General features: G+C 50.3%; 1 protein-coding gene across 5 annotated transcripts in view; it reads right to left on the reverse strand.

The window, feature by feature from the left end:
- The window catches only part of GIGYF2 (GRB10 interacting GYF protein 2), a 2,415,541-nt gene that overhangs the window by 385,863 nt on the left and 2,003,496 nt on the right, over nt 1-26,182 (reverse strand). For all 5 annotated transcript variants that reach the window (XM_069617902.1, XM_069617899.1, XM_069617900.1 and 2 more), the window contains one exon: nt 7,527-7,757. In XM_069617902.1, coding sequence (XP_069474003.1) covers nt 7,527-7,757 — 231 coding nt within the window. The remainder of the gene's footprint in view (nt 1-7,526; nt 7,758-26,182) is intronic.

The following is a 26,182-nucleotide window of genomic DNA, read 5'->3' on the forward strand; positions in this document are numbered from 1 at the left end:
GCTGATAAATGAAACCTTCCTTCTTCTCCTCAGGGCAGAGTTGGAAAAGCTCGGATGCCCTGGCGATCAGAGTGGAACGATCCAATCTCGTCGGGCGGAGAAGCCCTGGTGGGAGGCGACGACGGTACATCCTCGTCGTAAACCTTGTCGTCCGTACCCGTTGCTGCTGTGTCAGTCCCCGTATCATCCCTCTGGTGGACGGGGACGAGGGCTGGAAGGGGCGCGACGGCTGAAAAGGAGGTGGAGGGTGGATCCTTCTTCTCTTGGTAGGGGGCACACCAGAAGGTCCCGGTTCTGGGTCCCCCGACGGGAGAGGTTCCGTCGGCAACGGTAGTCTCGTCCTTATCTCTGAGCATAAGGACTGTATAGCCAACAAAATGGCCGCCGAGTTGTCTCGCGGCGCTGGCAGAGGGGAATCCGACGGGCGATCAGGGGCCCAGTCGGTACCCCCGACGATGTCGTCGTCCCCTGCGTCGGGATCCATCCCGACGGGCCGGTCTTCTTCCACGCCGAGGCCGTGGCTTAAGACCTCGACCAGCTCCTCCTCCGAGGTTGAGGCCGAATCTACGACGACGCCCTGCCCCCCCTTTTTCTTCCCCACGGGGGATTTCACGGGGGTCCTATCGATGGGCACAAAAGAGGACTCCCTCCGAGGTGGCAGGGAGACTCTGAGCCCCGAGGTCGCCACCACTGGTGTAGCCTCCACAGGCTGAGCCAGGGCCGCCGCGACAGTTTCGATAGAGGGCTTGGCCGGATGGATTAAGGCCTTCACCACCTTAGGTGCGCTCACCGCCTTATCCTTGAGGGGGGGGACACTGCCTCACTCCCCCTCCGCCTTCGAGCTCGACCGGGGCCTCTCCAGGAGCTTCGCCGGGTGCTCGGCCTTCCTCTTACCCGACCCAAAGCGTTGGCTCGTGGTTGATGGTGCCGGGGAGGGTGCGCCCTGCCTGGCGTCCGTAGAGCCCGACCGTTCGGCGCTCCCGGTGCCAGCGGACTCGCGGTGCTTGGCCTTATGTTGGACCCCCGTCACCGGGGCGTCCTCAAAGGTCTTAGAAGACCGCTCGGATTTCTTCCTCTTCTTCTCGCCGGACGGGCTCTTCCCTTCTAGCCAGTTGGCGAGACGTTGATGGCGGTCCTTCATGGTCCGCTCCGACATGTTGCCGCAAAACGCACAGTTCTTCTCCACATGCGTCTTGTCCTCATGTAGGCAGTAAAGACAAAAAGAGTGTTCGTCCTCCTTGAAGACGTTCTGCAGCTGGCATCCAGGGCAGACCCTGAACAGCTTTCCGGGCGTCGAGCTTCCCTTCTCCTGGGCCATGACCGGGCCTGAGAAACTTCTGGAGTCCTCCAAAAGCGTAGCTCGACGAAATCTTCACCCTTGAGGGGCGCAGACGAATCCGAAACGGGTCCCCGTTGATCGGATGGAGAGTCGGTGGAGCTTGAGGCTCTTTTGACCGAAAAAACGAAGTTTTTGAGAAAAAACGTGAAAAAATAGCACTAACGCTCGAGAGCAATAGCACGAGGATCCCAACACATGAACGTGCGGTAAAAATCTGAAGATGGCTGGGCTGCCAGAGGCGGTGCTTAGGTAGAGGGCAGTCATTGGCTGTGGTCAGTATGACGCAGAGACCAGTGATTGGTTATTACTACGAAAGACAGATCAGAAACGAAACTGATACTGGTTTTTTCTTTACCGAGGATTCCCAGCCTGACGACGGGGAATATTCATGAGCATGTGAATCCATGCCAGATCTCATGCTGGAGAAATATATATATATGAATACATAAAGAGACATTAATTCCTGATGGTCATTCTCGCCAAAGTACAAAAGGATGCCAAGAAACAAAGACAAAGGTTAGGTACAATATAGCCTCATAAGGCAACACCACATTAAAAAATAAAGGTGCCCAGTAATTCACCCTAAAAAAAAAAAGAAATGGCCACACTACCCTGAGCTTTTCGGACCACACTGCTCGGGTGAGAAAATCAAAAAGGGCACAGAAAATTGAGTGACAGAGTCCCCCTGCAATGAAAGGCATGGGATTAGCAGTACTACCCAAAAAGGGGGACCGACTGCCTGCTGCATGCACAGCCACAGGGTCTTGCCAATGCTGTCCAAAAAATGTGAAACAGTGGTGAGGATGAAAATGAGCCTCACCCCAAAAAAGTCACTAACGCCAAAACAGAAAAAAAATAAACTTAGGGTCTCAAATCAACCTGACACTCTCCCCTACTCTTCTCTAGCTAGAAACCTTGATTTCATTTATGACCCTTCATCTCTTAAACTGCAACGGCTGTTCGCCTCAACCTCCCAACTATTAGGAAAATCAGGCACCTCCTTCCTTTCAACACCACCAAGCATCTCTTAACCACTCATGGATTCTCAAACTGGACTACTGTGGCCAGCATCCTCTTTAGTCTCCCGAACTATGCTTTTTGTCCTCTTGACAAGCTCATTAACTTTGCTACCAGAACTCGCTCTGAAATGTTTCACTTCACACCTACTTCCTCATACCGTCAAAAGGTTGGATGGCTGACAATACAAAACAGGGCATATTCAACTTTCTGCTCCTGGTTCACAAATATAGCCACGGAAGGATTGTCATGAGGCCACTGTAGGAAGGGAAGCCAGTAGCCGTGGGCTATGGCATCCAGAACCCACGCATCTGAAGTAATGGCTCGCCACTCTTTGAGATGCTGAGACAGTCTGCCCCCAACCGGCGAACCATGGACCATGGCCTCGTGACTGTTTGGAAGCGGCTGTGGCAGTGCCTGAAGGTAAAGAGGCAGCTGCCTGAGTGGCTTTGGCACCTCCATTTCCCCGACCACCACGGGTTCTCTTTCGCTGGCCCCTTTGACTGGCGGCCCCTCTCGTGCTACCAAAGGAGGAGTAGTAACAAGAAGAACCCCGCCGCACCCCCTCCACTGCTGTCCCCTAGGACGAAAAGGCAGAGGTTGACACACAGCTGCGCTTAAAGATTTTGCCACAGCTTTCAAAGTCTGTAACCTCTCAAATCTCTTGTCAGCCGTGTTGCCAAACAAATGTGCGCCATCAAAGGGCATGTTCAGAAGAAGGCTTTGCACATCCGGAGCAAAACCAGACTTCCTCAACCACGCAAACCTTCATATAACGGTGCTCGCAGCCATGGACCGGCTAACACGGTCTGCTGTATCCAAACCCGACTGCAGCGTGTTAGGCAGAATAATGTGCAGTGCCCTTGGGGACCACTACACACAATTAAGACTACAGGTGGCAATACAAGTTTTACCTTTGGTACAAGCCTGTACTACTATGTCAGAGTGGTAGCAGTGGCGGAGCAGCCAGGCTTATCTCAAGAGTGTATGAGCAGTAGCAGAGATTACACAAAGGGACCACAATTACTGTGACTCAAGCAAACACTGACTCAAGGTTTCAGGTAGAAAAATATAAGTACATTTATTTTTAAACCATTCGTTATAAAAACAACACTTCTATTAAACTTAAACAAAAACCACACGTTAAATATACTACAACTAACCAATTTACTTTGTACAGTATATCTCAAGGTACGTACCCTGTGTTTGAATGAAACATGTTACCGCAAATACGATTGCGATCACTTTTTGACAGTTCAGTCTAACTAAACGCGTATCCGTGACATGAAATGCTACCGGGGCAAAAACCCTCTTAGCACCTGGGATACTCAGAGGGAGTTGGAGGCACAAATCACAGGCAATATTTTGGTTAGGCAGACAGAATCGACAAACACTCAGACAAGAGTTCAAAAGTCAAAGGGCCGGAACCAGGGTCAAGTGACACTGGGACCTGTTGCCGAAGATCACACAGTCAGATAGTTCACTATTCAACGTAGCCAAGAGTACTTCGATATTGTCAATGTTCGGAAGCAAAAGTTATAAGAAGGATGGAAGACAAGGGCAAGCCTTGGAAATGAAGAAAAGGGGTTCACCCAGCTTCCTCAAGCAGAACACAGTACCTTATTCCAATGATGCAGCTGGTGCCCTGACAGTTGTTCCTGTTGGTTTCCCGCAGACCGATGATTCCTGGAGCTTCGTTGTGAAGGAGGACGTCTGAAGGGGGTCTGTACCACACAGGGATGAAGCCAGCAGCAGCGACGACAACAAATAAAAGGTGCGCTACTTAAAAGTACAGGAGAGGCTCTTCAAATGGCTATTTGGGCCACTACAGCTGTGTGCAGCGATTTCGACCAAGGAAGAGGATCCTCTGGCTGTGGAAGACGAGCTGGTTATCCCCACCAGGCTGAAGGGAAGACGACTCCGGACTGGATCTCCTCTTAGCCGTTGAAGGACAGATAGCTCAGGACTGCAACGGGGCTTCACCGGGACGGGGCAGTTGCAGCAGCCGTCGTTCTCTCCGTTTCTCTTCGGTTCCTTGTAGTTCTAGTGGCGACTCTCTGACTTCTAGCCCAAGAGACCTGCCTTTTATGTGAAAAACCCCCATTCACACAGCCTGGCTGTCAATCACCCAGCAGGGCGGTTGTCCTACCCCGGCCAATCATGACAAAGTGCAACGTGGGTTTCCTAGGATACTCTGTGCAGGGGGTGACTACACCCCTCCCTCACATTCAGCCCACCTAGACAACCAGGCGCCTGTGGAGGGCTTCTAGGTAGAAGCCCGCCAAAAAACAGTGAAAAAGAAGGCAAACCTAGTTTGCCATGCAAAGTAAAACACAAGAAGGACTTTAACAAAAAGAAATGGCGAATAAACCCAACCGGAGCCAAGAGAAAGACAATTTGGTCAAGCGGGTTTATGTTCGAGGCTCATATAATAGCCAAGAACAATACCATGTTTATCTAATATAATCACGGTACAAAAGTTGGGGTAGATACCACTGCCACCAGCCATGCCTAAATGTTAAAAGAGCGGAACATTGCTCTAAGAGGTGCAGATGAAGAGTTAAGCCTTCCAGTACTCCATGGAAGATGGGGTGTACTGGATCTGTGGTTAGTTTTGACTAAGTAAAGTTAATGGTAACTTTACCCTTTTCTGGGGGACAGTAGTCACCTGAGAAATGGAGTCGGTTGGAAGTCTAAACGACAACCCTGTGCCACTGCACAGAAGGTGCTGTGTGACACACACAAAGAAGGGGGCTACTGAAGTGGTGTACTCCAGAGCCCACAATCCCAAAAACAGGTAAAAACACATAGCAAAATACAGGTAAGAGTGAGGGAAAAGCTCACACTCATACCAAGTGGAAACGAAACAATTCCAGAGATCCAGCAAAGCTGCTGAGGGACTCACTAGGTAAGGGAAATTAGCCATGAAATGAGAATTCTCCCTAACAAAGGACATCCGCACATAGCATCCTTGCAGTATTGCACGAGAGGCAGGAAGCCATCCCTTTCTTCCCCCTGGGGAATATGCTCAGCCACTAAAGAAACAGTTCCACAGAGTGTGTGAGAACATTGCCAAGGAACAAGTGGAGTTGGCTGATTTCAATGCCATGCTCCCCGCAGAAAATAACTTCGAAGCCCAACAGTTGAAGCGTTTGTGTGTCCCTATCAGGAGGGATGGTAGGGTACGCCGCCTGCCTCGAGGTGGCCGTGGCCGCCTGAACCACCAAACACTCGGGAGTGGGATGAGTGGATAAATAGCTGGGGTTGCTAACGGAAGGGCAGTACTTTTTTGTCAAAGATTTATTAACAGCCGGAAGAGATTCCGGTGACTGCCAAGCAGCTGCCATCCTTTTCTGTAAGGTGAGATTAAACGGTAACACTGGGTCAGAGGACGGACCTTGATCTAAGATGTCCGTTAGATCATCCTGCACAAAGTCTTCAGGAGGACTGGACCAGCTCAGATACTCCGAGACCCTAGCCATGAGCCTCCTGTATGAAGACTCAGCATGAGCCCCAGGCTCAGGCCTACCAAATTTTACTTCCGGAGAAGTGTCCAACCCACTGGCATCATGAAGGGTTTGCCTCAACTCCTCCAACTGACTTCAGAAAAACTTGGAGCCACATCAAGTTCACCAGGGTCCTCAAAATCAGACCTTTATTCCTCTTCATATAGGTCGTCCAGAGGGAGTTGAAAACCTTTCCTGGGGATAGAAGAGGGCCTGGAGTCCAATACAGGCCTTCCCAGACTTCACAGTAGCCTTCCTCAGAGGAACAACCACATCAGGGTTCTCCAATGGCAAATTTCGGGCAGAAATCCCTGAAGGCGTCTAGGGCGCTGAAGGCTTCGATGCAGAGAGCGTCGACCTCCTCGGCATCGTGAGCGGCAAAGGCTTCCACACTGGTGCCGACAGCGCAGTGGGCAGATAAGACGGCAAATCGTCGACGTCGGCTTCGTGGCCTTAGTAGGTTGCAGCGGTCTCGCTGGGGACGAGGACCGAGACCTAGAAGCACGTCTCTTGCGACAATCCGAAACCTTGTCCGAACTGGACCTCGAAGGTTCCCGATGCGAGTCGCGTTGCCGACCCGAGCCCAAAGGTGTCTGAGCCACGGTACGAGACCGATCCTGGCCGGCTTAGTTAGAAGGCGCGACTAGACCCATGCTCTGAGATTGAAATATCGCTAACATTTGCTCCTTAAAGACAGCCCATTCCTCCAGAGTTGAGGTCTTCGTCGGGCATGCCACTTTCCTCGCGGCTCCATCCTCCGAGAAGGGGAAGGCGACTGTTGACGGCACTTCCGAGAATGCCGCGGCGAGGAAGAATAATGGCAGGTCCCATTCCGGGACCGAGAACCCTGCGCCTCCTCCCGACACGGAGAGTCACCCCTCGAGTTGTCAGTGGACACCTCTTTGGATTTCGATTTGGATTTACGGGACCTACCTACCTGGAGCTTCCCCTTCCGCAAGGCCTTGGCAGTTAGCGACTGGCATGTTGAACAGTTGTCAGTGTCGTGACTCTCACCCAAGCACCACAAACAAATGTGATGCGGGTCGGTGACCGACATTTTCGACTTGCAGTCCCGGCAGGTCTTGAAGCCAGACCGTGGAGTCAGAGTGGTCGAAGAAAATGACATCTCAAAGAGGAACACACCAGGTGCGCAGAGTTTCACGAAGCATCACATTCGTGTAAAAAACGGAACTGAGGCTAAGGGCGCCGTGCGTCCCCTTTATAACATCCAGTGACGTCGCCCTCAACGGAGGCCTTTGAGACACATTGATCCAACGTCACTGATGCAGGACGCCCTTTGCTGAAAAACGTTCCGAAGTGCACAGCTGTGGACATTACATGTCAAAGATGTAAAATATGTTGGAGGACACAATCCATTTTGAATGTGTGTTACTCTTGGGTGCAATTTCAGTGACCTTTTTTAGCGTACCTCTTATTCTGCGGAATGTTTGATCTCCTGCACACCTATGGTATTCTAACATAAGGGTTGAACGCAATATACCTATTTGACCTATGGGAGATATTGGACTGTCCAATGGTTTAATATAGTGAAGTCTTTCATTTTCTGTATTGGGAGGCAGTTTAGACTAGTATTGTTTCACCTTGGGAGATGTAGGGATGTTTTGACCAGACAGAGCGAGGCACAGGGATTTGAAATGAGTTACCTTCATTTGAGCCATTTGCATTTGCTGCTGTTGAAGTCTTCGCAGTGCTTCTTGCTGCTGCTGCCTTTGTCGCTGTAATTCTTTCTGACGCTGCACCTCAGAATCCTTTTTCTTACGTTCCTCTTCTTCGTGATGCAGTTTAGATGCCTCTTGCTCCATTTTCAATCTGTTTTCCTCAGCAAGTCGTTGCGCTGCTTCTTCCTCTTCTCTTGCCCACCTGGCAGCCTCTTCCTTCCAAGAGAAGAAAGAAAATAGACTATAAGAACATTTGTGAGGTGGACAATAAGCCTACTTAAACAAAAAATGATGTAAAAACATTACATGAAACTGATCATGATACTGTTTAGTAAAAATATTCTTTTCATAATTGTCAAATGCAGCTGTGCTTTGTAAGGACCCATTTGTAACTGATGGTTCTGATCATATGCCCAGATTTCAAACTTTTTGGCACAGAGCAATGTTAAGGCATACAAAGTTAAGTTACAAAGATAGCAAAACGTAATACCACAAAGGCATGGGGAAACTGCAACAAGACCAGTAGGTAAAGTTTTTAGAACCATGGTCTTTATTTCAGGGTTTCACACCAACAGTCTTGAGACAATTGGGGATTTTCGTGGGAAGGAACAAGTTACTTACCTGTAACTGTTGCTCTCCAGCATGGGTCTGGCATGGATTCACATGATCATGAATATTCCCCGTCGTTAGGCAAGATTGTATGCAGTACCCTTTGGGTGCACTACAACAACCCTGACCTCCTGGCAATAGGAACCCAACCTTTGGTATAAGTCTGTACTACATAGGTTGGTAGCGTGTTGAGCAGCCAGGCTTATCTCAAGATGGGTCAATGTGAGCTGTAGGAGAGTTAAACAGAGATTCACAATGACAAGAATTCCAATACTCTTATACACAAGGTTTCTTGATTAAACAATTGCTAATTTAACAGTCAGTTTGAATACGCTTTCTTCAGAAGGGCAATATAAAGCAACACACAAATGTACGTCAACATTTTCTAAATCAGCAAATACCCATTTGGGATGGCTCACAGACACTACCTACACTCTCAGGTGACTTCAATACTTAGGGTGCTGGGGACATTAATCTATCACTGTTGCATTTAGAATATCTTTGAGAGGCGTGCCAAGAAAAGGGGTTTCAGAGTAAGACAACCATTCACACAATTATTCTTAATTGGGTAAGAACTTTCAAAATAACACCTCCCCCTTTCCCCCCAGTGCAAAGTCAGTTACCTCCTTCCTTAAAGGAAGGCACAACACATAAGCAGAGGAGAGAAAAGTCATTCAGGGAGCCAGGCCAGCCAATGTTAAGTTAGCAAAAGTCAAGGTGAACTGAAGCACTTCTTGCAGTTAAGTAAAAGTATTGGACAATGTTTTAGAAGTCTTTGTAGAATAAGAAGAAAAACAAGTAGGGCCACAAGCTGATTAGGCTTGTGAGGTAAAGAAGCGGTTAGCCACTCTACAGATGCAACCAAGACAAGTCTCCAACGAGGACAAGTTAAGGTACACAACAAGAGGTAAGTTCTCCGACTGTACAGTATGTTTAGGTTGAAGAAAAGTGCAGCAGATGGCTTCTGTTCAAGCACAGCTCTGCAGATCCTGGTGTTCCTGGGTCCCAGTCGTGGGGAAAAGAGGGAGGACTTCTGGAGACTCCTGCAATGAGACGGTCACCGACCGCAACTGGCACTCTTCAAACAAGTGGCACCTCAGTGTTTCAGCTCCTCGTGTCTACCGCAAATAGCAACACTGTGGTTCTTGGCTGTCGAGATGGGCTTTCCTTGCATCTGGGGTCCAGCAATCTTTTGAGGTGGCTCAGGCTCGGTCAGTCCTGCTTCCTGGGAGTCCGGAGGATCTTCCCGAAGTTCCTGGCCAGCTTAAAAGCAACGCACACAATCTGGTGTTCCTCTCCCTGGCTATTCGGTTCCAGCAGCGACTGCAGTGGAAATTCAACTAGCTTCGAGAGGATGTCCAGGTGGCTTAATTTGGAGTTGATTAGTCCCACCAACTCAAGGGGAGAAGTCGTCCTTGCAGGGCTTCTCTAGTCAAAACGAAAGTGGAGTTTCAGCACAGCAGCAGGGCTTCACCGGGCTAACAAACGGTCCAGAAGTTGCAGCAGGCATCCTCTTCAAGTTCTTCTTCGGATTCCTTCATCCAGTGGTCGACTCGGCTTTCCAAGCCAAAAAGCCTCGCCTTTTGTGCAGGTTTCTCCCATTCATTCCAGCCTGTCTGTCGGTCACTGTTGGGCAAAGCTTGTATGCAGTACCATCTGGGAACACTACAAACAATTCTGACTACAGGTATAGGAAACCCAACCTTTGTTATAAGCTTGTACTACACAGTTTTGGTAGCGTGTTGAGCAGCCAGGCTTATCTCAAGAGGGGTCAACGTGAGCTGTTGTTGAGTTACACAGATATTTACAGTTACAAGTATTCAAATAAACTCTTACACTCAAGGTTTCTTGAATAAACAATGATTAATTTAACAGTCAATTAGAAAAAGCCTTCTCCAGAAGGGTGCAATATAATAGTAACACTCAAATACAATTCATGAAATACACACTCCTAATATCTCTAAATAAGTAGATACCCTTTTGGGATGGCCCACAGACACTACCTGCACCCCCAGGTGACTTCAATTGCCAGGGTGCTGGGGACATTAATATATCACTGTTGCATTTAGGATCATATAGTACAAAGTCACAGGAAAAGATTAGTTAGAACAAACAAGAGACCACAAATATTCTTAAGCAGGCAAATACTTTAAGATCCTCCAATAAGAGTCATTCAGTGGAAAAGGCTAAGCCAAAGTCAATAGGCAAAAGTGTATGTAAGCTGAAGTACTTCTTTACAAGTAAGTAGAAAGTTTTTGCACAGTGTTTTCGAAGTCTGAAGAAAAGAAGAATCAAATGTAGGGCCACAAGCTGATTAGACTTGTGAGTAGTAGAAGATGCAAGCAACTCTACAGTAATAGGTACGTTCTCTCAGACTTTTTACAGTACCTTTAAAATGAAGAAAAGATGCAGCAGAGGACTCCTGTTCCTGTGCCGCTCTGCAGATCTCACTGTTCCTGGGCCTCAGTCATGGGGGCAAGAGGGAGGACGTCGGGGGACTCATGCATTGGGACTCGCAGTGCTTTGCCTTGTGTTGGGCCCCCATGGGTGGGGAGCCCTCGATGGACTTAGAAGCCCGCTCAGGTTTGTGGGATCCAGGAGAGGCATGCCCCTGGGTACAACCCGGGGCAGAGGCCTTGGCCTGCAGCCACGACTCCAACCGTTGGTGTCGATCCTTCATTGTGCACTTCGTGAAGCCACGGCAAATCACACAATCTTCTTCCTTATTCGTCGGGTGCACGAAATACAGACACTGGGAATGTTGGTCTTCCATGTACACATTCCACAAATCGGAGCCGGAGCAAAGCTTGAAGAGGGAAGCGCCGCCCTTCTCGTCCAACATTATCCACAGGTGTAGGCGTGAAAAACTTCCAAGAAAAACACTAAATGAAATCAGCCCTCGAGGGTCACTGAAATGAGCCGAAAAACAGATCCCCGTTAATCGGAAGGATAATCTATGGAGCACATGGGCTCGATTGACGGACAAATTTAGTTGTCCTATCAAAAATTGAAAAAACGAAGAAAAACTCGAAGAGCAAAACGCGAGGACTCCCAACACTTGAATGTGCGGTAAAAATCTGAAAATGGCTGCCTGGGGAGGCGCTTAGGTAGAGGGCAGTCATTGGCTGGTGCAGTATGACCCAGAGCTCGGTGATTGGTTTGTAGGAGAAAGACCGTTCAGAAACTAAACTGATTTTTCTTTTACCAAGGATTCCCAGCCTGACGATGGGGAATATTCATGATCATGTGAATCCATGCCAGACCCCATACTGGAGAAGGTCGAAGTAACATGAGAGAAACCATGAGAGAACAGCACCCGACATGCCAGCAGCTGACTGATCAGGATAGCGTGAGGGATAGTATCAAATGCAGCCGAAAGATCCATAAGGATCAAGGATGCCACTCCACCCTGATCAGCAATATGCGTCAGGTCAAGCTCTGGTTAAGCAATGGCATGACCAGAAAGCCAACATGGTGGAGTTTACTCCGGATCAACACGTTCTTATCATGGTTCCAGTAAGATATATTGTAATTACTACTGTTCTTAAGGATAGAGGGATACTTTAAAAAAAATTATTCATTTGTTTTTGGTTCATAAAAAGGACCTTTGAAAAAATACGTTCATCACAAATTTCAAACCGTAACAAGAAAACAGTTATCCTAAAATAAACAATATTACCATAAAATGTTTATAGGCGAATACCTATGTATAGCACTAGCATGTAGATAGTTGCATAGGTAAAATGAATACGTGTCAGGAAAAGGAACGGTGGGCGACAAGCTGGAGCAACCAGAATGTGTGATGGTGGCGGGGCGACTACAGTTTGCAGTTTTCCTGGGAAGGGCGTGACAGTGCGAACACTGCACGGCTACTGCTGGCATAAAGATCGCAGACTGCCCATGCCAGGGGCGCCTTATTGATGGTGATTATGGCACGGCCGGACGCTGCATTGAATGAGACAGGCGACAGGACAGCGGCGAGGAGAAGCCCGGGCCATGTAGCGGTGACAGCGTTCAGCTCCCAACATTTACTGGCATTCTCAGTATCGTCTGGGCAGCCTTTCGGGGCTCACGGATCTCAGTTAAGTCATATTGCTGCATTATGTTATCAGTATTGACTTTTCAAAAAGAACAAGAATAACTAGGACAACACTTAACGAAAGACGCTCTGAATACTGTGCGTTTATGAATATAACGAATAACACTTTGGGCGCTCCAGAGCTATGAACCTGTGGTGCACTAGGTGTGGAGGGAAACCGGTTTCATTATGAGCGTGTGACTATAACACACTATAAAATCACGGAGTGAGTGTTTGAGGACAGTCATTGTTGCCTGTTTCATGCTATATGTCCTTCCATGCTTCATTTTTTGTCTACTAGGCCACGAGTCTTGTGCATTTGCCGGGGAATGTTCCCTCCAGTTGTTTGTCTCATTGTTCATCATGTTCATGAACTCACATGGTCCACAGCCATGTGCTTCTCATGCTCAAATGTCTGCTAGTGTCTATGAGATAGAGGTTCCATGCGAAAATGCATGCAAGCTATTACGTTAGGAAATGGTAGGAGGTATTATGCATGGTGGAAGCAAGTAAGGCCAGGTATCCTATGACGTTCCACAAAGTATCAAGTGTATTAAGGTGTGTCTTTTTTCCCCTAAGTGTAGGGAAGGGAACTTGTACCACTAAAAAAGGTAGTTGGTTGGTTCGGCGTTGCAACAAAGTTACGTACCGACAGACTTGTGCACTTCATTAGATACCTCTGTGTTGTGAGATATCCATTTGTGATATTGGAGACATTTATAATTATGCAGGGTTTGCAAGTGGGTGGAGATGTTTATGCAATCCCACTGCTCTATCTTGTTCTTATTTATGGCCTGCCATGTTTCGAAATTTGTGCCACGTTTAAAGTCGGGAAATCCCTCAACAGAAAAGCACTCCACGTTAAGTGTTAAAGAATTACACGCTCTGGACCGTCAGGAAATTGCAGTATTGTGGGTCTTACTCATGGTTTCTAAGAGTGGACATTTTGTCACTGATCTGGATTTAATATAGAACGTACCTCTGCGCATCAAGGCTTGGCTCATTAAGGAAAAAAGTCCAAGTTCCAAGTGAAGCTATGTCATGAGGGTGGATGGTGGCAAGTTCAGGCGTTTCCTACAGAAAAGACCTTTGATGATATTTAACAAGGCCAAATACCTCAAAGCGGGGGCTTCAAGCCCATACAATATAGCAGGAGTAAAACTCTGTTCATAGAGCTTAATTATGCCTTGAACAGAGTAACCGGCGGTCTGCTTTGAAAATATGTTAATTGCGAAAGTGAGGTGGCGGGTAGCTATTAACATATTTAATACTGTAAGGGTCTGCTCCCAGATTGACCCGGTTAATCTCATGGCCAGACACTGCCATTATTTTAATCTTGCTCACGTCAATCACTTAATCATTCAAACGTGCATATTCCATGAAGTCGTTACATTTTTCCTTGACCCAACTTACAGTACGGTCCAGCAAGATTAGGTGGTCTGCCTACAGGAGGCTTGTTATATGACGGGCTCCTATTTTAATAGGACAACCCTTTACAGCCATCAGTCGTTGGGGGAGATCGGCTAAGTATAGATTGAATAACAGGGGAGCCAGCACACAACTTGGCTTGACTCCCCTGTTTATTTCCACAGGGGCCATCAACGATCCAGAATTATCTAGTCACAACTTGACACTGGTGTTAGTGTGGAGGCGAATTATGATTGATGGTAACCATTCCGGACAGCCTAGCAATCGCAACTTCTGCCGTAGGAAGGTTTAGTTAACGGTGTTGAATGCTGCACTAAAATCTACAAAAATCAGGTATAGTACAGGGCTCCCTTTAGTGGCAGCATCCCGTATCAAAATGTCCATCAACCTGATATTGTGGGTGGTAGCCGAACCAGGGCGAAAACCTGTCTGCGTGAAGTGTAATATGTTATTTTCATCCACCCACTTTTGTAGAGCATTCAGGTCAAAGGTGGAGTACAATTTCCCGGTAACATCTAGTAGAGAGAGTAATCTATAGCTCTCTGGCCGTTCTCTGTCTCTTCTTTTGTACACAGGGAGCAGTATAGCTTGTTGCCAAGTTGTTGGTACCTCTCTTTCTCTACATAATTAGACAAATACAATTTTTACATTGTGATCCATGCCCATGGGTTGGCTTCGAGTACTGCATTCGACAAATCGCTCGGTTTAGGTGCACAAAAGCAGTATACATATGATCAAGACTGAGGTGTAAAGTCCACAGAGCATCCCAACTTAAACCAGTATACGCCTCTGATGTGGTTACAAATTTAGATTGAATGAATTCTACCCACTTTTAGCCTTAGTCAACAATTGCCAAATTGTCTGGACCTGCCTGTGGCACAGTGCAGAACATTTGCTGCCACTGTGCATTAAGGGCAGAAAACGTCCATCTCCTCAGCCGGTTCTTGTATTCTTGCGTGGTATTAATAATCTTTGCCTCATTACCTAAATTGGGCCCTCTTCACGTCTAGCTTTTCTGATGTTCCTACGCATTAAGCACTTAGCCCCATGAATTTCTATGTCAAAGGCATTTCCGTGTTTTGCGTCATGGGTAGTTGGATATCTTTGGTGGACTGACCCTGTTTCAAATGCAAGCGCTTTAAGCAGGGTCGGACTGGGACAAGAAATAGGCCCGGCACCCAAAAGAAAGTGGCCCGCCTCACGACCCTTCACCTCTGATGACATTACCGGAAGTGACGTCATTAGACCCCACCCCAAAGTGACATCCCGGGAAGCGACGAAACACAAGCTTTCACCCCTTGACAAAACAGGAAGTGGCATCAAATAGCATTGTTCCTAAGTACACTAAATTACTCTGAATCCAAGCAGACATCCAAGGCCAAATGATATGTTATTGTATAGCACTTATGCTTAAGCTCTTTTTTATAGAGCAAATATGCATACAATATCAACCAATCTGTGCTGGTACTCATTTATCGACCTAAGAAGGATGAAAGGCTTTTAGGAAAAAAAGAATAAAAATATATTTTCTTCCAAACCGGCACAGGCATGGCCAGAAACCGGCCCCCACTCCCCAGGGATGTTTTCGGCCCAGCCACGGGCCGAAAGGCCGAGGGGACAATCCGACCCTGGCTTTAAGACACTCACCCATGTCACTTGCACTACAGGCCTCAAGCTGGTTAACAGATTGTGATATCCTGGTGATGTTTATAGGGGTCACACAAATCTTATTACCACCATGATTTACACCTATTCCCCCACTGCCAGTTGATCTTCTCAACAATTCCTAGACACTCAGCACAAATACCAAAATTGAGTGATCCCTGAATCAGTACTTCAAGTTTCGAGGGACAAAACATTTTCAGACCAAGTGTTGCTCCCGAAAAAGCAGTCGAGGGTGGAGGTTTTTTCCCCATTCGCCAGGTACTTTTTCCTGGACAGTCTCCAGGCGTTCTACCATTAAACATCAACAGATCCCACTCTTTTAGAAAGTCAACCCATTGCTTACCCTTACTGTTCCCACGCTGCTTTATCAACATGCCGACAGGTTTTAACAAACATAGATGGGGCACACATCATGGTCTCTACAACCAGCATTTAGATCCCCACCTAATAAGATAAAAACGTGACCAGCAAATGAAAGCCAAGTTGTACGGATAAGGTCAATACTATTGTGGATCTTTTCCAAGCTTGTTATGTCTGGCGGAACATACACATTGATCAAGAGCATAACAATAGGCTCAGCTTCCCCATTCACTATCACCAAGATGGCCAGAAAATTACAAGTGCTGGCGATCTATCTCACGCGTTTTAAGGGGACATTTTGCTTTATCCCAATAATTAGGCTGCCAAATGGACGTCCACGGAGGCCTTTAGCAGCCAAGTGCTGGAACAAAATTAAACCTTCTATATGAATTTTCGTGGTACACCAGGTTTCCTATAGGAACAGCATATCATAATCGTGGAGGAGAGGGAGAACCATTAGCAACCAGGAAATGGCTATGAACTCTGCTATTCCAACTTGCAAGTCTTAAAGTTAATTTTGCCTCTACCAACTGTCTCAGTAAGCATTTCTTGAACCGTTCCCCGCCCAATGTTTCTTCAGACACTGTCTCTTTTGTTAACGCAGCCACCAAAGGGACAGAGATGGAGTCTGAGCAGACAGTACCTGTGGTATCGGGCACTCATGGGAGGGACAGTCAACAACGTATCCCACATTCATTCTGTATCGACCCTTGATGGTTTTGTATAAGAGAAGGAACTTCGGGAGTAGGGCAATGCACATGCACATAATTACCACAGTTCAGATCCGCTGGCTCAACAAAGCTAAAATCAGAGGACGATAAGACAAGCAGAGATTGTATTTTTTCGCAAACATTCAACAAGTCAGATCTATTGGCGCGTTTTTCAGTAAATGTTAAGGGCTAACGGCCGATCGTAAAAGTTTATAAATCTGTGGCAGTAACATTATAATCAGGGGCATTAGCGTATTGGGTTGCATGGGGGGAGGCAGAGATACCACCAGTGGTGCCTGGATAGAAATGGGCTCACCGTCCGCCTGCAGGTCAACCAACAATGTCAACCTACCCCGCTGAACCAGGATTACGGGGGGCAAAACATTTCCTGTGACATTCTGTGCTGCCTGGGCACCATCAACTATTAACCATCTGGTCAAGGTGCTGGTATGGGCTGCTTTTTTATTGTCATTCTTAAAGGTAGATGTACCAGTAGCTACTGTAGTGGTATTGAAAGGTTCAAATGTCTGCGTTTTAGATATCAGAGGTAGTTTCCGGTTAAATGCTAGCATTCACAATCTTGCACACTTGGCCAAATGTCTTTCCCTTATTGTCTTATGCATGGTTAGGTCAGAGTTGTCGTCTTCCTGAGGCTTGGGATCCGTTGGAATAAAAACTGCGTTGTGCGTTAAACTTGCATTGGGAGAAATAACTGTCTCCGCAGGAGTAGAGCTGTTGATACATTGACAATTCACCACCCCGCCTTGCAGTCGATGGTCAAGTGGTGCAATGGTTTTGCCCTGCTTCTGGACCTCATCCAGTAGGACTCCACAGAATCGTAACAATATCTTGGACAGCAAAATGAACTATTCCCTTATTGTTTACTTTATCTGGCATGGTTTGCTTGTATAACAACGAGCAGGCTCGTGGTTGGTTGTGTTTAACACGATTTGTGCGTGTCTCTCCAACTCGGCTGGGTTCGACAGGCGCAGTGTTTGAAAAATTATAAGTTACTCTCTGTAGTGACTAGCGTAGTCCATAGTCCCCTTTCCTCCATACTGTATGGGGCGTCCCTGGCTAGGGACGGGAGACGGAACCTTTTTCACCAGAAAAAAATCCACTTCCCCTTTAAATTTAGATGCGTGCGGGGCACAGCCCTGGGAGCATGCGCTCACCTGACCCCCCCAAAACGGCACCACTCTTCAATCCCCTTTGACGCGTTGACAATATTACCATTGCCTAATGACACCAGTTTTATTAGGGGGGGATGGTGGGACGTATGCAGGAAAGGGGACTATGGACTAGGAGTACGTTAGTCACTAAGGTGAGTAACTTATAATTACTCCTACGTCCAGTGCCCTTTCCTCCATACTGCATGGCCGATTACAACTGAATGTCGCGCTCTTAAACACTTGTGTACGAGCGCGATAGAAATAAAATATCAATCAATGTAGCCCCAGGGTGGAGAGCTGCCCCTCCTAGGAAAACAAGTTCCTTAACACTGCGTGACCAAATGCTGCGTCCGACCTGCAGCTGGCATCCAAGCAGTAGTGCCTGCAGTAGGCCAAGGGCGTAGCCCATGTAGCAGCCTTGTTGATGACCTGCCATGGAACGTGCCTCTGGAAAGCAATCACTGTGGCCTTGGTTCTGATAGCGTGGGCATACATATTTGCCGGGAGAGGCTTGTGCTGCCCCTCTTAGGCCTCCTTGATGGCTGTGACCATCCACCTTGCTATGGAGACCTTGGAAGCCCGATAGGCAGACTTTGACCCACCGAATGCGACAAAGAGAGCATCTGATTTGCAGAAGCTCTTGGTTCTGTCCAGGTAGAAATTTAGAGCATGCCTGACGTCTAGACAGTGCAGCACCCCCTGAGCGTCGTCCTTGGGGTCCGCGAAGAACATAGGTATCTTTTCATTAAGGTGAAAGAGGACACCATCTTAGTTAAGAATGCGGTGTGAGTTCCAAGCACCACCTTGTCCTTATGAAAAGTAGTAGAAGGCTCCAACGCCACCAGTGCCTGTATTTCACTGACCCATGTGTGCAGATGCAAGGCCCACCAGGAGGGCTGTCTTAATGGTGACTAGCCTTGATGTCAGCGGATGCCGTAGGTTTGAATTGTGTATGTGCCAGGGCGCCCAAGACCACATTGAGGTTCCCCACCAGATATGACTTCTTGATAGGCGGACGGAGCCTGGTGAGGCCCACCAGCTTTCTTTTAACCATCGGATTAGAGGATGAAAATACCTCCTCCGAATTGCAGTAGGCCCCAATAGCTGCCAAATAGGTGCGACATGTGTCCACCTGGACTCCTGAGTGTGCGAGGTGTGCAGAGAAGAGTAGGACGTCGTCAAAGTGCAGGTCAACTGATCGACGACTTTAGATTCAGCCCAGTGGCAAAACCTAGTCCACATGCTTTTGTACTGGCTCCTGGTAGCGCCCTGAATAATGTCTAGGTTAGCCTACGACAGCTGCATATACCTTAGGGTGACCTGTTCAGGAACCACACTGCAAGGGTTAACTTCTGGGGGACGGGTGGAGGACTGTGCCTCTCCGCTGTGACAGTAGGTGTGCTGGACCCAGCGGAAGGTGCACCGGAGCCAGATTTTATAGGCTAAACAGTTCCGAGAACCATGGCCTTGCTGGCACCACTAGCAATCAGGATGAGGGTGAGGTGCAGTGCCTCCCGGATCTTGTAGATTACCCTGTGGACCAGTTAAGTGGGAGGGAAGGCATACGCGTTCATGTTGTTCCTTTGGACCCGCATCGCGCCACCCAGAGAGCCCCAGTCCTGTCCCTGCCAGGATACAAACTGGGGGCACCTCCTGTTGGACTAGGTGGCAAAGAAAGCCACCTTAGGATGACCCCATCTGTCGAAGATCCCCTGAAGGACCTGATTGTTTAACTGCCATTCGTAGTTATCCGCACTCAGTCTGCTGAGGCCGTCCACCTCCAGGTTGCACTCCCCCGGGAGGTGGATTGCCACCAGGTGCAAGTTGTTCACTAGAGTCCACTCCCAAATGATGACTGCTGGAGTAGAGAGCACCTGGTGCCACCTTGCTTGTTCATATAAGGAGCAAGTTACTTACCTGTAACTGTTGTTCTCCAGCATGGGTCCGGCATGGATTCACATGCTGATGAATATTCCCCGTCGTCAGGCTGGGAATCCTCGGTAAAGAAAAAACCAGTATCAGTTTCGTTTCTGATCTGTCTTTCGTAGTAATAACCAATCACTGGTCTCTGCGTCATACTGACCACAGCCAATGACTGCCCTCTACCTAAGCACCGCCTCTGGCAGCCATCTTCAGATTTGGAAGCACGTGAAGTGGCAGTATGACCAAGTGAAGAGCCGCAGAGGGGTAGGCGGGAGGGTTCGCATGTGAATCCATGCCAGACCCATGCTGGAGAACAACAGTTACAGGTAAGTAACTTGTTCCTTCTCCAGCATGGGGTCTGGCATGGATTCACATGCTCATGAATAAAGAATACATAGCAGTACACACATGCACAACCACGGGAGGTGGCAAAGGCTCAACATTAAGCATTGCATCAAACTCAACATTAAGCATCTTACCTCCTCACCAGGCTCACCTCAGGCGAACAGGTTGCGCAGCACTGCTTGGCCGACCCTGGACTCCTCCCTGGAATCCCGATCGACGCAGTAGAACTTCGTGAAGGTGTGCGTCGACCTCCACGTAGCAGCCCTGCATATGTCCAGCAGGGGCACACCAGAAAGGAACGCCGTGGTAGCTGCGATCGCTCTGGTGGAATGGGCTCTCGGACGGCCGGGCAGCGGTCGGTTTGCCAACCGATGACAGTACATGATACAGCCGGAGAGCCATCTGGAAATGGAAGCCTTCGAGAGAGCCTTCCCCCGTATTAAGGGTCCAAAGTTCACAAAGAGTTGTGACGTCTTCCGAAAACACTTTGTGCAGTCCACGTAGAACTTCAGCGCTCTAGCCACATCCAGCGAGTGCAAAGTCCTCTCAGCCGGCGACGAAGGTGACGGGAAGAACACAGGCAACACCAAGGGTTCGTTGAGATGGAAGTCCGACGGTACCTTGGGCATGAAGGAGGGGTGCATCCTGAGCACTACCCTCGTGTCGTGAAAAGTCAAGTACGGGGCCTTGCAGGAAAGGGCCTGGATCTCTCCCACCCGTCGTGCAGAGGTGATGGCCACAAGAAACGCCGTTTTCCACGACAGAAACTTCAACGGGGCCGAGTGCAGAGGCTCGAACGGAGGTCCCATGAGCTTGGTCAGCACCACGTTGAGCTCCCACGCCGGGGCCGGAGCCTTCACCGGCGGGAACGATCTGAACAGTCCCTTCATGAACTCTTTCACCAGACGATGAGACCACAAGGACGTCCGTCCCGTGGTTCTGGTGTATCGGGAGATCGCAGCAAGATGAATCTTGATGGACGCGTGTGCCATTCCAGCTTTGGCCAGCGTCAGCAGGTACGGCAGAACTTGGGGAGCCGTAATCCGTAGAGGGTTAATCTTCTGTGCGTGGCACCAGACAGAGAACCTCTTCCATTTGTGTCCGTAGCATTTAAGAGTCGAGGACGCCCTGGCCTTTGCAAGAACCTCTCTGCAGTCGGCCGGTATGTCGTATCCTCCAAACTCTAGCGCTGCAGGAGCCAGGCCTGCAAGTTCAGCGATTTCGGGTCGTGGTGGAGGATGGCGCCTCCTTCCCTGGAGAGCAGATCCGCGTCCACCAGCAGCTTGATTGGCGGGGACGCTGACAAGTCCAGAAGGTCCGGGAACCATATCTGCCTCGGCCACGCAGGTGCGACGAGGATCATCCTGCACCGTGACCTCTTGAGCTGGTTGACGAGCCGGATTAGCAGTGGCAAAGGAGGGAACGCGTAGAGGAACAGGCCCTCCCAGGGGAACGAGAAAGCATCGCCCATGCTCCTCGCCTGGGGAAACCTGCTGGAGAACCTCCGGCACTTGGAGTTCGTCGCCGTCGCGAACAGGTCGATCTGGGGTGTGCCCACCGTCGGAAGAGGCGATCCACTAGATCCTGCCGTAGTTCCCACTCGTGGCACGAGCGCAGCTCCCTGCTGAGTGAGTCGGCGATGGTGTTTTTTATCCCTGCCAGATGAAACGGCACCAGAAACATCCCTTGGGCGACTGCCCAATGCCACAGGTCCTGCGCCTCCTTGGACAGTGCTGGGGACCTGGTTCCGCCCTGTTTTCTGATGTAAAACATGGTGGTGGTGTTGTCGGTGAAGATCCTCACCACCTTGCCCTTGAGGGACGGAAGGAAGGACCTGAGGGCCCAAAACACTGCACGGAGCTCCAGGACGTTGATATGTAAGGATTTCTCCGTCGGGAGCCAAAGGCCCCTTGCGTGCAGATTTTCGGTGTGCGCTCCCCACCCTTCCAGGGTGGCATCCGTGGTCACTGTCTCCTGGTGGGCTGGGGTCTGGAAGTCCATGCCCGCCGTCAGATGCGCGCGGGTGCCCCACCACCGGATCGCTCCTCGGAAACTCTCGTCGAGTGTGATCCTTTCCTCGAAGTTGCCAGTCGTTTGGATCCAGCGCGCGTCCAGGAACTCCTGCAACGGGCGCATCCGGAGCCTGCACATGGGAATGAGGTAGATGCAGGAAGACATCATTCCGAGGAGGGACTCGATGGACCTCACCTTGGCCGCGTCGGCCACCAACATGTGCTGCACCTTGCCCAGGATGGTCCTGGTCCTCTCCTCCGACGGGGAGGCCCGAAGGGACACTGTGTTGAGCCTCGCTCCCAGAAACAGAGTGTCTTGCGCGGGTACCAGGTGGGATTTGGCGTAGTTCACGGAGAATCCCAGGTCCGTGAGAAGTTGGACGGTCCTTGCCGTGTGGACCACGGCGAGCTCCCTTGTCTTGGCTCGGATGAGCCAGTCGTCCAGGTAGGGGTAGACGTGGATCCCTTTGTGGCGCAGCTGAGCCGCCACCGGTGCGAGGCACTTGGTGAACACCCTGGGTGCCGACCGTAGACCGAAGGGGAGGGCTTTGAACTGGTAATGCCGCCCTTGGACCACAAACCTGAGGAATTTTCGGTGCCCCTTCAAGATGGGAATATGGAAGTAGGCATCCTCCAAATCCAACGACGACAGGAAGTCTCCTTCCTCCAGCTGACCCAGGACGTGCTGGAGGGTGACCATCCGGAACTTTTGCGCCTTGATGAACTTGTTCAGACGTCGCAGGTCCAGGATGGGGGCGCCATCCCCCTGTCTTCTTCTTCACGAGGAAGTATCTCGAGTAGACTCCGGAGCCCCGAAGCCTCTTTGGGACAAGTTCGATGGCGCCCTTCTTGAGCATCGCCTTCACCTCCAGGAGAAGTTGAGGGACGTGAAGTTCTTTCCTGGCCACGGGGGGGACGCGCGGACACTTTCTTTGAAACTCGAGCGCGTGGCCCCGGGCCAAGGCGTCCAGCACCCAACGGTCGGTGGAGATGGACTCCCACACGCTGACGAAGCTCGCCAGCCGGCCTCCCACCGGGGTGCTTCGGTGGGGGCCCGACCCCCCGGCCGGTTCAATCCTGCTTCGACGAGGCTTTAGCGCCTTGTCCTTGGCGACGACGGCGGGGTCCGCCAGGCTTGCCTCGTCCTTTGTAGGCCTCCTGAGATGACGAGCGGGCCGCTTGACGGTAGTAGGAGAAACCACCGCCGGAACCTTTGGAGGCGCCCTTGCCTCTGCTGCTCCGAAAGGGCATCCGTCGTTGTTGCAGAACTCCAAGGGCCCGGGCCGTCTCGGTGTCCGCTTTAATGGCCTGAAGGGAATCGTCCACCGTTTTCCCAAACAGGTTGTTCCCATCGAAGGGCATGTCCAGGACTCTGGTCTGAACGTCTTGACGGAAGTCCGTAGCCTTGAGCCATCCACGCCGCCTAAGGCAAACGCCGTTGCCCAACTGGCGGAACCCAGTGTCGGCGATGTCCGTCGCAACGGTAATGGCGTGGTCCGAAGCCACCTCACCTTCCTGCAGGATCTCCAGGGCCTCTGCCCTCTTGTATTCCGGCAAGAAGTCCAGCAGGGGAGCCAGTTTGTACCAGAGCTCCCTGTCGTATCAGGCCACGATAGCCAAGGCGTTGGCACCTTTAATCGTCGTCGCTGCAGACGAGATGACTCTGCGTCCCATAGCGTCCAATTTCTTTCCCTCGCCGTCCGGTGGGGAAGTCGATGCGGAGGCCGCACCCCCCCCCCGCTTTTTTCCTGGCCGCCGCGGAGACGACGGAGTCTGGGGTAGGCTGCGCCCGGAGGCACAGGGGGGCCGTGTCCGGGACCCGGTACTTTTTCTCGTACCGGTCTCTTCTAGCTGGCGTCGTGGACGGGTTCTTGAGGAGGGTGAGGCCCTCATCCCAAATGTCGTCCAATAGAGGCACCGCGAGGACCGTCTTCCTCTTGGCCTCGCACCGCTGATAAAGGAAACCTTCCTTCTTCTTCTCCTCACGGCAGAGTTGGAAAAGCTCGGATGCCCTGGCAATCATTGAGTGGAACGATCCAATCTCGTCGGGCGGAGAAGCCCTGGTGGGAGGCGACGACGGTACATCCTCGTCGTATACCTCGTCGTCCGTACCCGTCGCTGCCGTGTCAGTCCCCGTATCATCCCCTCGGGTGGACGGGGAGGAGGGCTGGAAGGGGCACGACGGCTGAAAAGGAGGTGGAGGGTGGATCCTTCTTTTCTTGGTAGGGGGAACACCAGAAGGTCCCGGTTCTGGGTCCCCCGACGGGAGAGGTTCCGTCGGCAACGGTAGTCTCGTCCTTATCTCAGAGCATAAGGACTGTATAGCCAACAAAATGGCCGCCGAGTTGTCTCGCGGCGCTGGCAGAGGGGAATCCGACGGGCGATCAGGGGCCCCGTCTGTACCCTCGACGATGTCGTCACCTGCGTCGGGATACATCCCGACAGGCCGGTCTTCTTCCACGCCGAGGCCGTGGCTTAAGACCTCGACCAGCTCCTCCTCCGAGGTTGAGGCCGAATCTACGACGACGCTCTGCCCCCCCTTTTTCTTCCCCACGGGGGATTTCACGGGGGTCCTATCGATGGGCACAAAAGAGGACTCCCTCCGAGGTGGCAGGGAGACTCTGAGCCCCGAGGTCGCCACCACTGGTGTAGCCTCCACAGGCTGAGCCAGGGCCGCCGCAACAGTTTCGATAGAGGGCTTGGCCGGATGGATTAAGGCCTTCACCACCTTAGGTGCGCTCACCGCCTTATCCTTGAGGGGGGGGACACTGCCTCTCTCCCCCTCCGCCTTCGAGCTCGACCGGGGCCTCTCCAGGAGCTTCGCCGGGTGCTCGGCCTTCCTCTTACCCGACCCAGAGCGTTGGCGCCCGTAGAGCCCGACCGTTCGGCGCTCCCGGTGCCAGCGGACTCGCGGTGCTTGGCCTAATGTTGGACCCCCGTCGCCGGGGCGTCCTCAAAGGTCTTAGAAGACCTCTCGGATTTCTTCCTCTTCTTCTCGCCGGACGGGCTCTTCCCTTCTAGCCAGTTGGCGAGACGTTGATGGCGGTCCTTCATGGTCCGCTCCGACATGTTGCCGCAAAACCCACAGTTCTTCTCCACGTGCGTCTTGTCCTCATGTAGGCAGTAAAGACAAAAAGAGTGTTCGTCCTCCTTGAAGCCGTTCTGCAGCTGGCATCCAGGGCAGACCCTGAACAGCTTTCCGGGCGTCGAGCTTCCCTTCTCCTGGGCCATGGCCGGGCCTGAGAAACTTCTGGAGTCCTCCAAAAGCGTAGCTCGACGAAATCTTCACCCTTGAGGGGCGCAGACGAATCCGAAACGGGTCCCCGTTGATCGGATGGAGAGTCGGTGGAGCTTGAGGCTCTTTTGACCGAAAAAACGAAGTTTTTGAGAAAAAACGTGAAAAAATAGCACTAACGCTCGAGAGCAATAGCACGAGGATCCCAACACATGAACGTGCGGTAAAAATCTGAAGATGGCTGCCAGAGGCGGTGCTTAGGTAGAGGGCAGTCATTGGCTGTGGTCAGTATGACGCAGAGACCAGTGATTGGTTATTACTACGAAAGACAGATCAGAAACGAAACTGATACTGGTTTTTTCTTTACCGAGGATTCCCAGCCTGACGACGGGGAATATTCATGAGCATGTGAATCCATGCCAGACCCCATGCTGGAGAATACATGCTTGTGGAGCTGTCCGTTTGAATGAGGATCATCTTGCCACTGATCGGAAGGAAGGCTTTGAGAGTGAAGCCAGATGGCCATCAACTCGAGCCAGTTGATGTGCCTCCCACTCCTGAAGAGACCAAACTCAATGAACACTGTGGCTGTACGAGGTGGCTTCCCAGCCCTCCAGGGATGAGTCTGTGGTGATGGTAACCTGCGGTGCTGGTGTTAGGGAGAATTCTCATTTCTGTGCTAATTCACTTCAACCTTAGTTCTTTTGCTGGACTTTAGGACTTTAAATATTTATCCTGGAGTGAGTGAGATCTTTTTTCTCAATCGCTCATGTATTTTTGATCTGTTTTGGACTCTGTTTTCTTTATTTTTGGAGTCTGACAAACTCCATAGGCATCTACCTTTTGTATTGTGATTCAGTGCAGTGTCACAGAGAAGTCATTTGGATTTTCGCATACGGTTTAACTAACTTTCCTTGGGTGAACTACTGTTCCCCAAGAGTAGTAAAGTGAAATTGACTTTACTTACCTTTGTAGGTCCAGCACACCCCATATTATGAGGTGTGCTGGGGGGTTACTTAGTAGCTCCTTTTCCTACTTACTCATGTAACATTTTTTATGTTACCTGCACTACTTTAAATGGCTGGTGGCAGTGGTTTTATTTTC

The sequence above is a fragment of the Ambystoma mexicanum genome, chromosome 10 (assembly GCF_040938575.1).
Source record: "Ambystoma mexicanum isolate Mex_15411 chromosome 10, UKY_AmexF1_1, whole genome shotgun sequence".
Classification (NCBI taxonomy): Eukaryota; Metazoa; Chordata; class Amphibia; order Caudata; family Ambystomatidae; genus Ambystoma; species Ambystoma mexicanum.